General features: G+C 28.5%; 1 protein-coding gene across 1 annotated transcript; it reads right to left on the reverse strand.

The window, feature by feature from the left end:
* Positions 1-4,808: 4,808 nt before the first annotated feature.
* LOC102597043 (uncharacterized) lies at positions 4,809-5,888 on the reverse strand. Its single transcript, XM_006341717.2, has one exon. It carries the CDS (start codon positions 5,712-5,714, stop codon positions 4,968-4,970), a length of 747 nt encoding a protein of 248 aa, XP_006341779.1. The 5' UTR covers positions 5,715-5,888; the 3' UTR covers positions 4,809-4,967.
* Between the last annotated feature and the right edge of the window lie 8,394 nt (positions 5,889-14,282).

The following is a 14,282-nucleotide window of genomic DNA, read 5'->3' on the forward strand; positions in this document are numbered from 1 at the left end:
GTTTTGCTCTAATTTTGATTTTTAAGTTGTATTTTTGTTCTTTAACATAAAAATCTCATAAGTTACGAGATTAATCTAAAAGAAGTAAATTTATTGATTGAATCTCAATTCAATAAAAAAATTAAATTCTTGCTGATTAATTTAAAATACATAGTGTTGGCAGGACTTAGGAGCCGTTTGGTAGCTGGATAAGTTCAAATTTAATATATAAATAATTTGGTTATTCATGGTTATTTATGTATTAATTTTATATCACGTTTTCGCAAATAGGATAAAAGTTATTCATGTACGTATTAATTTTATACAATGTTTGGTTGGTAGGTTTTCAAATGTTATTAAAAATTATTCTTTCTAACAAAGGTAACTTCGTACCCAAAGGGAATTGAACCCAAGATCTCTTGGTTGTGGTTAAAGAAATACTTATCACTCCACCACAACCCTTGCTAGTGATATTTATTTAACTTTAATGTGTTATTATATAGTTGGTTATTTTAATGGTTATAATAAATGTTAGCTCACTAATTATTTTTTAAATTAAGAAAAAAAATTAGCTCACTAATATATTGTATTCTCTAATACATATATAACTAAGTATAACTTACATAATCTCATTGTGTAAAGCTTAAAGTACATTCTATCCCTATTCTTTTCTATTTTACAAAAATTCCCTAAAATATCAGTCATCCGGATACATAATTGGTCGTTCAGATACATAATTGATTGTCAGGATATATTAATGCTGCCCTACAATAAGTGACAATCTGTTGCACTAAAACATGAAATAAATCTGAAAATTTAATTAAATCTCATAAATTACACTTACGTTTCTTTTTACTATCAACTAAATAGATTTAATATATGTATTAATGTGTTTCATATTTATGTATCAGATACATAGCTGCAACATCTTCACATTTTGCCTCAAACTAAACAAACTTTTGACAATAATATTTTTGTATCACCATTTATGAATTTGATACATACTTGTGTGGCACTTTAATGTATCATATATATAAGTTAATAAGTATCAGATGCATTGTTGTGTGCCAAGATCGCTATTATGTAGTCATGACACGCTGTTATGTATCATTTGTTAATCACTTTATTAGATGTCTATCTATAATAGAAAAAGACTCGATGAATTCAAATACAAATATTTTTACCACACATATTTAGCTATGAAAATAGTAAGGTTTATGTATCACGCATATGATTTGGTAGTGTGTGCGGATACACATCCTTCTAAATTTGAATAAGATAGAAGATACATAGTCACACCTAGATACATGATAAATGATACATTTGGTAGAAGTTTTGAATCAAGTATCAAAATTAATCAAGGTTATGTATCAAAACTAATATTTGAACATGATACATTGTGCATGATAAAATTGTAATGTGTCGTAGTGTTGAAACAAAGGCATTATACATTAATTAAGAAACAAAATTAACTTGGTACAATAAAATCTAGTTAATGTATCCCAAACTATAGTCGTAAGATAATTTAGTAATTTGAACACGATACATTGTACATGATAAAATTGTAATGTATCATAATGTTGAAACGAAAGCATTATACATTAATTTAAGAAACAAAAACAACTTAATACATTAAAATTTTGAACCATATATATCAGAAAAAAATAAACAAAAAAAAATCGGAAATAAAAAATCTATGAATACATCCGTGTGAATTCAAGAATATTTTCATAACAGTTTCAACAAAGTATCTACAAGAGAGCTCAAACTTCATTGACCATATCAATGAGTAAATACTAAATACTAATTACTACTAATCATTGGACTGCATCCATTTACCACCATTCAGGAGATTTATTGATCCTATACTACTTTCATATCAGCGTATGACTACATTCTCAACATTACATCCAATGAAAAGAGATCTACCTCTTGAATAACTTGAAATCATTAATTAGAAAGAGAAAAAAATTGAAATTCAAAAGTGGATTAATGGGGTAATTGTGAAAAAAATTGTGGCGTGAAAAAAGGAGCAAAAAATCGTGGGAATCGAAAGTTGGAGAAGAAGAAAAGGATGGGAGAACTTTATGGAGTGAAATCATGACGTAATAAACATGGATTTGGAGAGTGGGAGTTATGTATCCGGTAGTTTTGTGATACACTCAAAAATAAGGGATTTTGAAAAATTTTAGAACTGGTAGGAAATAATGGAAATTATGAAAAAATAAGGTGTGTATATAGGTAATTTTTCCTATAATGAATATATGTATAACTATTATTGAACGGAATAAGTATAATAGCAAGGGTAAAATAGACACAAAAGATAAATTATCTTTTGATTTTCTGAATTGGACAACTATTGTTAGACACAACTATCTTTAGTTTAATGAACTACTATTATTGAATGAAATGAATATTTTTAAATCAATCCAAACAAACTTTAATACGTTGCATAACTCTTTACAACTATCAAACAACCCCTTTTTAAGGAATTTCATACTATTCAGTTCTCCTTTGCCTCTATATTTTTTTTATATTAGAAAAGTCAAAAAGAAAAAGTCAGAAATGAATTTGAGTTCTTAGCCCCAATATTTATGGCCGAAAGTGACGTCGATAATTAAGGGCGTGTTTAGTGGGAGAATGTATTCCTACAAATTAAAATGTTTCTTAAATAAATAACTGACATTTTTTAAAATTGAAATAACAAATTACTTTTTAATGTTTTATAAGTAAATAAAAATTATTATCAGAAACAATTATATATAATCATAATCTAGTAAAATGTAAATGACATTTGGTAAGAAGTATTGATGGGTGATACAGTTGGTCAAATTTATTTTTAAGTCAGTTTTTGCATTTCGGAAGTGTTTGACAAATATAAAAAATAACTTAAAATAAGTAAAAAATGAATTAAAATAAGTTAGGAAGTATTTGACAAAGTAAAAAATGACTTAAAATAAGTTTAAAATGACTTAAAATAAGTCAAAAATCAAAAGTAGATCTACCTCTACTTTTATTTTTTGACTTAAAAGTTATTTCAATTTGATTTTTAAAATTTTTGACTTAAAAATTACTTTTTAAGCCAATTCAAACGGACTCTAAGGGTAGGATGATCAAGAAATGTGGATTGAGCACGTTTGAGCGGTGAAAAAAGACAAATAAACTTGCTATATTACTTAGGAGTATTAAATTTATTTTACAAATTATTTTACTTGTAAAAAAAATTGAGTAAATCTAAGATGAAAAAAATGAAAAACTCTTTATGAAACACGCAAAATCATAATCAAAGTTTGTGCCTTTGGTTGACGCATTATGCTTTGATTGATCCAATAGCAATGCCACAAAAACAAGGGAAAACATAAAATTATATGCTTCTATACAGTTGTCACCATTCCAAAGATTTAGAACAAATATTTTATCTGTTCTAAAGTTATATGGTGTATTTTGATTTATCACATAATAAGTATATAAAGTTGAATGTTACATTTTTATTTTTATTTTTGAATTTCATTGTTGTTTCTTCATAGTTCTATAGTGGCATAAAAGAGAAGAATTACAATAGGTTCGACGATAAACATAAAATTATTATATATATCGTTGAAAAATATGATGCACGTCTAATGCTTAAGAAACTAATATATTTTTTATAATATTAGATTGATATGAACATATAAATTAAATAATATGGACAATGACAACAAAGATATATGAACATTGTAAATTTGCATGAGATTGGATCCTAGTTGTATTAGATAACACTATTTTTCTCACTATCCCATGCCAAAAGAAAAGAAGAGAATACCAATGAAGCTTTTTTGTATCCCTCGTTAAAAAAAATTGTAGGAGAGTAATAATAATAATACTGATAAGAAAAAATAGATTATGTTTGATTGTTTACTAATCTTTTATTCTAATTCTTGACCTGTATATATATTTCCTATTTAGGTTCATGTCCTCTGTAAGTTGTAAGTGAATTATGTCTTATCTAATCACCTCTCTCAATACCTATTCGACCTACGACCTCTCTTCATGCCCTATCATAGTTAGTCTCACACACCCCCTCAATGAGATATTTGTGCATCTTCTTTTCACACATCCGAGTCATATTATCTTAATTAGTCTCGCCTTCCTTATTTTATCCATCACATAGTGGAGTCCCACCTTGTCGTATTTTTATTCATAATCCTAGCTATATCTTCTAATATGTCCACACGCATTCATCTCAAAATCCTTATGCTACTTTAATTTTATAAATGTGTGAATTCTTAATCGATCAACACTGTGTACATACAACATAATTGTAGGTAAATATCATCCTTGCAAATTTACTACATATATTAATAAGAGATTTTGTTTCTTTTTAGGATTTGAATGTTTGTAGTTTTAGATATATTTATATACATGAAAAAAAGTACAAGACATCAATCACATAATTGAGTCTATATAATAAATATAGACAAATTGAAATAAGACAATGAAATGGTTTCAGAGGAAACCTCAATTATGATAGTAATTTAAATTCATTAACCAGGACTTGAAGAAATTTCACACTCTTTCAATAATTTTCTTTTATATAATATATTATATTAGAAAAGTCAAAAAGAATAAATTTACGTGCTTTAGCCCCAACATTTGTGGCCGAAAGTGATGTCGATAATTAAGGATATGTTTAGTAGAAAAAAATACTTTTTAAAAACATTTAATAAGTAAAAAAATATTATCAAGATTAATTATATATTCTAGTAAACTAAAATAAATAAATAGAAGTAATGATAAAAGCGACATGCCCAATAAACAAAAAGTTTGGCACAAATAACCGAAAAATTTAAAGAATAAAAGTTAGGTATATAATATTGACTCTACAAACAGTACAATTACTACACTTCAAAAAAAATAATTTAATATCCAGCATTACTCCAACCTGTAATTTAAATTTTTAAAAAATAAATAAAATAAAATAAAATAAAAGATCACCCAAACCGGTTCGATCATCGGTTTTTTCTGAAAACAACTTCCGTATCTAAACCGAACCCATCAACGGTTCGAGTATGAACCAACTCAGACCGCTTAAACAGTTTCTTCAACGGTTCAACACTAAACAAATCATTCGCCGAATACTTATCCGCCCGTTTAGATAACGACACGTGTAACACACAAACCCCGCCGGTCTTCAATGTCCGTTCGATCTCCGATACAAATTTCTCCGGGAAAAGCGCGTGATCGAATACATTGGAGAATTCCAGATCAAAAATCTCATCGTCGAACGGCTGATTATGAAAATCTCCTTTCACCACCAATGGCGGATACGGTACAAGGTCCATTCCGACGGAATCCGAAACTCCGACTCGTTTCAGTGCTTCCACTTCCTGACCCATACGAGCACCAATACAGAGTACCTTCGATGAATCTGAGAGTAAATTTCCATTTCTGAGTTCCGCAAAGAATTTTGAGAAAACTTGAATTTTTCTATCCCAATCACGAGTCGTCCAGATTTGTCGAAGTTTTGGATTGAGTGTTTTGTTTAGCTGTTTCTTAATGTAGGAATCGTAGGTGGAATATCCGGGACGAATTTTGAGATCGGAATCGGAATTTGATGTTGTTGTGGTGGAGATGAAAGCGGAAGAAGATGAGTTCCGATGACAGAGAAAAAAGAAGATTGGTATTGTTACGAGGACGATGAAAAATATGTATTTCGATATTATTATCGATGATGATGAAACACTAATTTCTTTCATCGTTGGTACTATATATACAATAATTATGGGAAAATGAAAAAAGTTTACCTAGTCGGATCACTCGCTTTCTATCGGAAAAAATGGATTCCGGTGAAATTCAGGCAGAGTCTGAGAAGTAGAAGAATAAGAAAATAGGGGTTGAGGAATATTGAGGAAGAAAAATGGTTAGATATATTATGGTTAAGAAAATGCATGTTGCTTTCGTTTATGCGTTTTTGTGCCATAATAGCAATGTGGTGCCCCACTAGTAAAACAATAGAGTATATAGATTTTATTTTTTTTATATAGTTTGATACTCCATCTGTTTTCATTTTTATGTAAAGTAGTTTGATTCGATCCAGAGTTTAAGAAAAAAAAAGAATATTTTTAAAATTTGTGGTCCAAAATGAATGATAGAAATTTGTGTGGCGGTAAATCATTTTATTAAGGGTAAAATAGACATTTTATAGGTGTCATCTTTTTATAATTGACTAAAAAAGAAAGTAACTTGAGACATGGGAGTATAAGTTTATGATTAAAATTAAATCTATATTTATAGATTTTATTCTTATTTTATCTACAATTTTAAAATGCTCAACAGAAAAGATAATATATAATAGAAGGTTCTAGCTAATTATAAATTATTCACTTCTCAATTTACTGTAGCAACCAACACAACAATAACCACAATATACTATTTGAAGCAAAATATTTTAACTAAATGTATGCCTTTGCTTCGAGTTATAAAAATCATGGCAACTATTAACTTAATAGCTATAATTATTTGTCATGATAAAATGGTTATGTGACGACAAACTTACAATTATATATGATCATCATACGTTTATGCAAACATTTGAAGTTATCATAATAGCGATTCTACTCTTTATGCCATAATAAATTAGTTGGAACATAATTTTATATTGTTAGAAAAATGATTTAGCTTCAATTTACAAGGATCAAAGCAAACATTAGCATATGCATGTGGTTTTTTATTTTTGATATCTATATCATATGTGATTTACTACATTTAAGTTGATTATATCTTGTTGTTATAATTTCTTGAATATATACTTCACAATATTTTGCTATTAATTGATATGTGTATCTTTTCAAAGCCATTTTATAATATTTCACTGAATTTGTTATTATTGTTGTTGTAAGAGCAATTGTTGGTGTCTAATTTCTTCAAATTTTCATTCAATATTTTGTCAGTGTCATTCAACATTTGATTATTAGCTTTCATATGACATTATTTCGATACCAACACAATTACGCACTCTACTATTATATCTTTTTATTTAAAATATGGGGCCAAAAGAGAGGTGGCTGCTGGCCAGTCGAAGTTCGTTGATTATTCCAGAAAAAGCCAAATGCAATAACTATGATTAAACTAATTATCAACAACTTAATAATGAAGTTTTATTTTAATCGAAAAGCAACTTAGGATACAATGCACGTAAAGGTGCTTCAAAATTCGTTTCCTCTCTTCCTGGCACATATTTATATGTCACAATCTACTATTTGAACAAGTCAAAATCACTTTTATTAAATACAAATTAACTTAGGCAAAATATATACTTTATCATTCATAAAAATCTTGCATTAACCCTTTTTCTTTTAATTATTCAGCATTCAAAATCTACTGATTCAACTGGATTGCAATGAGCAAGTTTACTAAGAAGTGTAAAACGCACTTTATCAAGATATTATTCATTTCAAGAATTCAAATTCGTAACATTTAATTAAACATGAAGAAGAAATTTCAATCATTTTATAATGAGAAAATTTCCTAAAGAGCAAAGAGATTAAATTTAATAAGTCTTCTTAGTTACAGTTTGCCTAAGTACGCTTCATAGCTATAGTTTCGTTTGCTATGTGTATTTCCGTTTGTATAATTCGCTTGCCAATATACAAACATGGGAAGTCCGTTTGTATAATTTGTTTGTCAATATATAAACATGGTAAGTACATACAAATTATGTATTGATACATATTTAGGAATTTTTCAAAACTTATACAAATCAAATGTATCAACAAAAATAATTATATACAAGCTAGGGTAAACATATATAAATTCTGAATTTATACAATTATGAACTGAATTACGCAGAATTTGTACAATTAGGAGCCAAATTATACAAACTCTAGATGTGACCCGTGTAAATATGGTTATATGTTAGTGGTGAAAAGTAATTTTTTCAAACTATAATTATATTAAATAATTAACTATTACCATGTTTGCTCACATAATTTTTACTTTTTATAATCACAATTCACATCCAATTCTTCACAAGGTGATATACGATACTAGCGGTACTACCAAACTATCAATGACCTAAGTTTCATACTTAATATTACCGGCCCTTCAAACATATTGGCATCTCGATTATTCATTAAAAGACAATTAGATTACAAATTAAAGTACATAATTTAATTAAAGAAAAAGTCAAAAGTGTATTTGAAAGGTAAAAAAATGTTCCATTAATTCGGTGGCTGGCACCACTAAATGATTATATTAATAAAAAATTTATTAACCAATCATGAACAAAGCAAAGCTGGCATTTGGTCCCATTTTATAATACTAAAAAAAGATAAATATTAAAAGATAGTTCAACAATCATTAATGATATGGAAAATTAGACATGTTCGATATTCCTTCTATATACATTATATTCAACTCTTTCTATAATTCTATACTTTTTTTCATTTCTCATTTTCAGTACAGCTGTTTTGAATGGTTTGTGTTGTGGCTACTAAGCCTCATGACCAAACCTCCCATGTGGAACAACCTACTTTTGGTAGACATCCAAAATGGTATTTTGCCTTATTTTTTCCAGATATAATATCTCATTATCTTCACTAATTAATAATTTCGTACCAGATTTTAAGTCAGTTACACTACTCCTTCAGATTTCAAGCATCTTTGATACCAGATACATAATACAAATACATAAGGAGAGAGGCGAACACGAGATTAGTGTACCCCATTGATATGTGAATCATACTAGATACATGTATATGAGATACCAGATACATTCTAAGATACAAATACGTAGGGAGAGAGGCGAACGAGAGAGGAGAAAAGCAAGCGAGATAGAAAAGAGGCGAGCGAGAAAGTTTAGTGTAAGATACATGTGAATCATGGTTGCATTGGATACAGAGTAACGTGAAACAAACTAAACCTAATTTGACCCGTATGTATTCAAGATACACGCATCTGAGTGCGTCAAATACATATATATGGTAAAGTAAATGTCGAAAAGATAATTTTGAAAACTAAAGTGAAGACACGTAGTAAGGCCTTACACTAGTGGAATATTTGTTGTTTGCTCTTTAATTTAGGGAGCTAACTTGTAGGCCCGTTTGGACATGTCATATGAAATAAAATTGATATAAAATTGAAGTTTTGTTTGGATGAGTAATTAGGTAATACACTTGTAATTATTTCTTAAAATTTTAGCTTAATAAAAATTTCATTTCAACAACATTTAATGGGGAAAAAAATCATTTAAATTGGTTGAAGTTGAGTGACTTTCTAAGTGAATTACCTAAGTTGAGTGTTTTGGCCTTTGGAGTTATAAAATAAAATAGAGTGATTTTTAAGTGAATTACCTAAATTGAGTAACTATCTGAGATATTATCTCCCCTTTTATATCAAAAATACCTGATTTTGAAATATTAATTGAATAATAAGACCAATAAAATATATTTTCCTACCTTTGTCAACGCATGCATTACTAAATTACTGCACATATTAATTAGTGTTCTTAATACTGCAGATTTAATGAATAGTCAAAACTTTTTTTTTTTGGTTCTTACAGAAGAATAGTCAAACTCCATTTGTCACTCTTTCATGTGCAGAGGAAATAAAAAAGAAGGCAGAATATGAACAGAGGGGTGAATTGTATTCCCTTTTTTAATTATTATTAGTCGATTATAATATAAAGTGAGTTTTGTTCACTAATGTGTTGCGTAATTCACTTTTTTTTAGGTTAATTACAAAGGTTCTCTCAATTTTAGATTTTGATTTTAGTTACAAGTGTTTATGATTTTCTGTATCTCACCGCTAACGCTTTTTTAGAGTTAATTTTTTCAGTTCACGAATAACGATTTTTTAACATATCTTTTATTGGTTTGGTGCATCTTCATGACTCGAGAGGAGGGAGGGGTGAATTTGATCGTATCGAATTTTTGTAACCTCCCAAATTTTGCCTAGTTTGATTAATATACTTGATTCTTATGAGTATTTAGTTTGAATAATTGAAAATTTCAGTGTAACCTAGTAAAAATTAACTTCAAAATTACTCTCTAAATATGTCGAAAACATGATGTAACCTAGTAAAATTTAACTTCAAAATTACACTACGCAAATTGAGTCAAAATTCATATTCCAACTCTTGCAATTGAAGACTCAACTCTTAAGTCATAACTTTAACAATCATCCACTTGTTATTTTATATCCCTTCAAGTCAACACTGACTTGAAAAATGAATGATTTTCTCCAAAACGACCACCTAAACATACTTATGAATAATAATAAAAAATTATTACAACTCGAAATTTTATAATAAACGAATTGGAATGGGACTTAATGAATCAAAAAAAGTATTTCCTCCGTCTCAGTTTTGTATGATGTAGTATGATTGAGTATAGATTTTAAGAAAGGAAGAAAGACTTTTGAAATTCATGGTCTAAAACAAATCATAGATATTTATGTGACTATAAATCATCTTATTAAAGAGTAAAATAAACATTTGAAAGTTAAATTTTTTCTAATTATAAAAATGTGTTTATCTTTTTTAAATAGACTAGAATATAAAATATGTCATATAAATTCGGACAAAGGGAGTAATTTCTATTATATAGAATAACCAAGTTAAGGACGACCAAGGATAAATTTGGAATTTCATTATAATTCTAAAATGTTTGCTCTATATTATGGCATCAAAAAATGGTCATAAATTTATAATGACGAAAATTTAAGGTAGTTATAAAAATTTACATGATAGAAGCTTCCTCCATAGTAGAGATAACCTTCAGAACGTATCTTAGTATTATCATATGTATTTATTATGTTATTATAATGTATTTGACTATATTTGTATGTATCTGATTTATATGTATACATTGTGTTTTAATTTAGATGCATTGTTAGTTATGTATATGTAGATACGGGGAATGAATATTAATTTTTATGATTATTCTTTCAATTTTTATTTATTTTAGATATAGTAAAATCTTACTAAATTAATATAGGTGGGACCATAAAATATTATTATTTTATAGAGGTATTATTTTAATCGATAAATTAATATTTATTAATTTAAAGAGTGTTTTGACACCACAAAATTCATTCAGAGATAAATCCTTAGAGAATTTGAATGAATCCACTTGTGAAAACGTCATTCATGAACTTGAGGTCATGATTAATGATTTCAGTTACTGCAATAAAATGAACGCTAATAACCTGTGGGATGAGTAAAAATGATACATGTTCATAAGTCCAGAGCTTAGAACAAATTGTAGCTACCATTGGAAAAAAAACAATGTTGATAATAAAGTTGAAAATGATACAATACCTTTGGTGTCTGTTAAATTTTAAACAAAAACAGAAAACAAAAGAATCATATTTCACCAAATTGTCTTAGATATATTTGTACTTTTAAAGAATTATAAATTTATAATATTAATGAGACCATATATTTATATAGGGGTCTTCTCAAAATATATTATCTTATTACCTTATAGAAATGAATGATTTTTTCCATTGGCCCAAGTTGGGATCGGAGAAAAATATTATCTTAGAGAGATTATTAATTAACTGAGTATTAATTTAGCGAGATTTTATTGTACATTGTGTTTATTTTGAGATTTATTATTATTTAAATTTTGGCAGAAACATTAAATGTACATTATTTTGGTCCGTTTCTCACAAAAGGAAGGAAATGATTTCGAGTTTTTTGAAACATTTTTAGGAAGTTGTTACATAAATAGACACACATTTGTAATGTATCTAGATTTTAATATATCTCGAATATGTGTATACGGAAGAGAAAACTTGAAATTCAGAGAAACAAATTTAAATTTCTAGGAAATTGTTTTTTCACTTTGTTGTTGCTCAAAAATAAATGGAAGAAATTTGAATTTTTAAAATCTTTTTTAAAAGTTGTTAGACTAAATATACTCAAAAGTTGTTAAAAAAGTAATTTTCTTCTTAAATAAGTATTTTAGTTACCGTCCTTAATTAAACATGTATCTTGCTTTGTCAATTCCGCGGATACATGTATCTGTCGAGTTAAGATACATATATTCAACCAACTAAATGTTGTACATAAAGTAATATTTAAAACTATTGCGAATACTAGTAAATATGACCTAAACAAGTGTAATTTATCTTGTTTTCAAGTAAATGAACAACCTTTGCTCTTTCAAGATAAAACATCATTATTTGATGTTTTGCTGGTCTTTAACTTGTGTGATTTTGTGGACCCTCAGATTGGATCCTTTCTGCCTTCAACTATGTTTTTGCTCCTTTTTGCTTCCTGGGTCCATCTACCTAAACATATTTTTTGGGATTAGGTGAGGCCCAACATACATTTTCAAGTAGAAAAAAAATCAAATTCATTTTGACCAAAAATCAAATCTTGTGAAAATTCTTACAAGATTTTTTCTTCAAAGACATAGACAAGATGTTTATCAATGGAAAAATTACGCGGTTAACAACTATATACTAGTTAATAGCTAATATAGCTATAGTTTGCATTAATTACTATTCATAACTTACTTCCAGCTATAATTACATTCTCTCTCGCCTCTCGCCTCTCTCCCCCTCTTCCTTTCTCCCCTCTCTCTGGAATCTCGCTCATCACTCTCCTCTTTTTCAGTCATCTCTCCTCGCCTCTCTCCTCTCCCTACCCAGTCTCTCTCTCTCTCTCTCGCTTCTCTTCTGCCAATCTTTCTCACTTTATACAAACACAAATGTATAGTTTGTATAAAGCGAGAGAGACCGGATATACAAATACATATCTATCCGCCGTATACACTTATAGTTATACAAATACAAATCTTTCCCTGCCTAGTTCTATTTTGCCTCTCTCTCTCTCTCGCTTTATACAAATACAAATTATTCAAATACAATGTATAATTTGTGTTTGTATAAAGCGAGAGAGATTGGATATACAAATTCAAATGTTTTAACTCGATTCAGTTGTACACAAATTCAAATTGTATGCAGATATACAAATACAATAATTGATACATATACATAGTAGTTACATATATACAATTATCTAACCGATATACATATACAATGCACCTCTCTCCACTCTCTGCCCTCTCTCGCTCGCTTGTCTCCTCCCTATAACATGTAGCTACGAATCGTAATTAACAAACTATAGCTATAAAGCATAATTAAGTTATTTTTGAGTGGCTATATGCGAAATTCCCCAATAAGTTAGAAGTCAAATTTCTATTATTAATAATGAGTTTGTGGACATACTCTTTTAAAGGATAACCGCTCTTTATAAAACGTAAAATTATGAGTTAATCAACAAGTTGGATTAATGAAATAATTAAGTTCTTCGTAGATTACTTTCATAATTTTCTTTTTAAAAAATACTTTTTTTTCCAGAAAATCTTTAATCAAAATAAATGTTTAAACTTGCCGGTTGATTGTATTTGCATATTTTTCAATTGTAAATATTTGTTTGTTAATTGTATTTGCATGAATACTCTAAAAGCAAGTTAGTACAATATGGACAAATTACTTAACCCGCTATGTATCTCGCTATGTGGAATGTATCAAACGCTATGTATCCCGTGCACAACGCTATGTATCTCGCTATGTGGAATGTATCAAACGCTATGTATCCCGTGCACAACGCTATGTATCTCGCTATGTGGAATGTATCAAACGCTATGTATCCCGTGCACAACGCTATGTATCTCGCTATGTGGAATGTATCAAACGCTATGTATCCCGTGCACAACGCTATGTATCTCGCTATGTGGAATGTATCAAACGCTATGTATCCCGTGCACAACGCTATGTATCTCGCTATGTGGAATGTATCAAACGCTATGTATCCCGTGCACAACGCTATGTATCCCGCAAACATCATTTTTAAGGGATTTTTGGTAAATAGAAAACTAGAAGGGATATGATGTTATTTAGTACTTATAATATGTGGTTCCTATAATTTATACTATTTTATAACTTAGATAATTGAGGGGGAAAAAGATAAAAAAATTGACTAAAATAAATATGAAGGGAAAATATAATGATATAGTGGAACTTGACATTTAATAAACCTATGGAAGTAGGAAATAATTATCATCCATTTTTTTTTTCATTTTTTGCTAATTTTAAGGAGAAACTTTGGTTAAAACTTTCTACGGAGTATATTAGAAGTGTCAGTGGACAAGTAGTTCAATATGTTAGTTTTCTGTCTCCTAAATAACACGTCTATATTTTCATTATTGATTGATGTTGATTTTTTTTTTGAAGGTAATATAAAACTTATCATGCGTAGCTGTCTTTGGACTTGCAAAGGCTAACATTAAGTCGAACATTATTATAGCTTGGTG

This window comes from Solanum tuberosum, unplaced genomic scaffold (genome assembly GCF_000226075.1).
Source record: "Solanum tuberosum cultivar DM 1-3 516 R44 unplaced genomic scaffold, SolTub_3.0 scf00027, whole genome shotgun sequence".
In the NCBI taxonomy this organism is placed as follows: domain Eukaryota; kingdom Viridiplantae; phylum Streptophyta; class Magnoliopsida; order Solanales; family Solanaceae; genus Solanum; species Solanum tuberosum.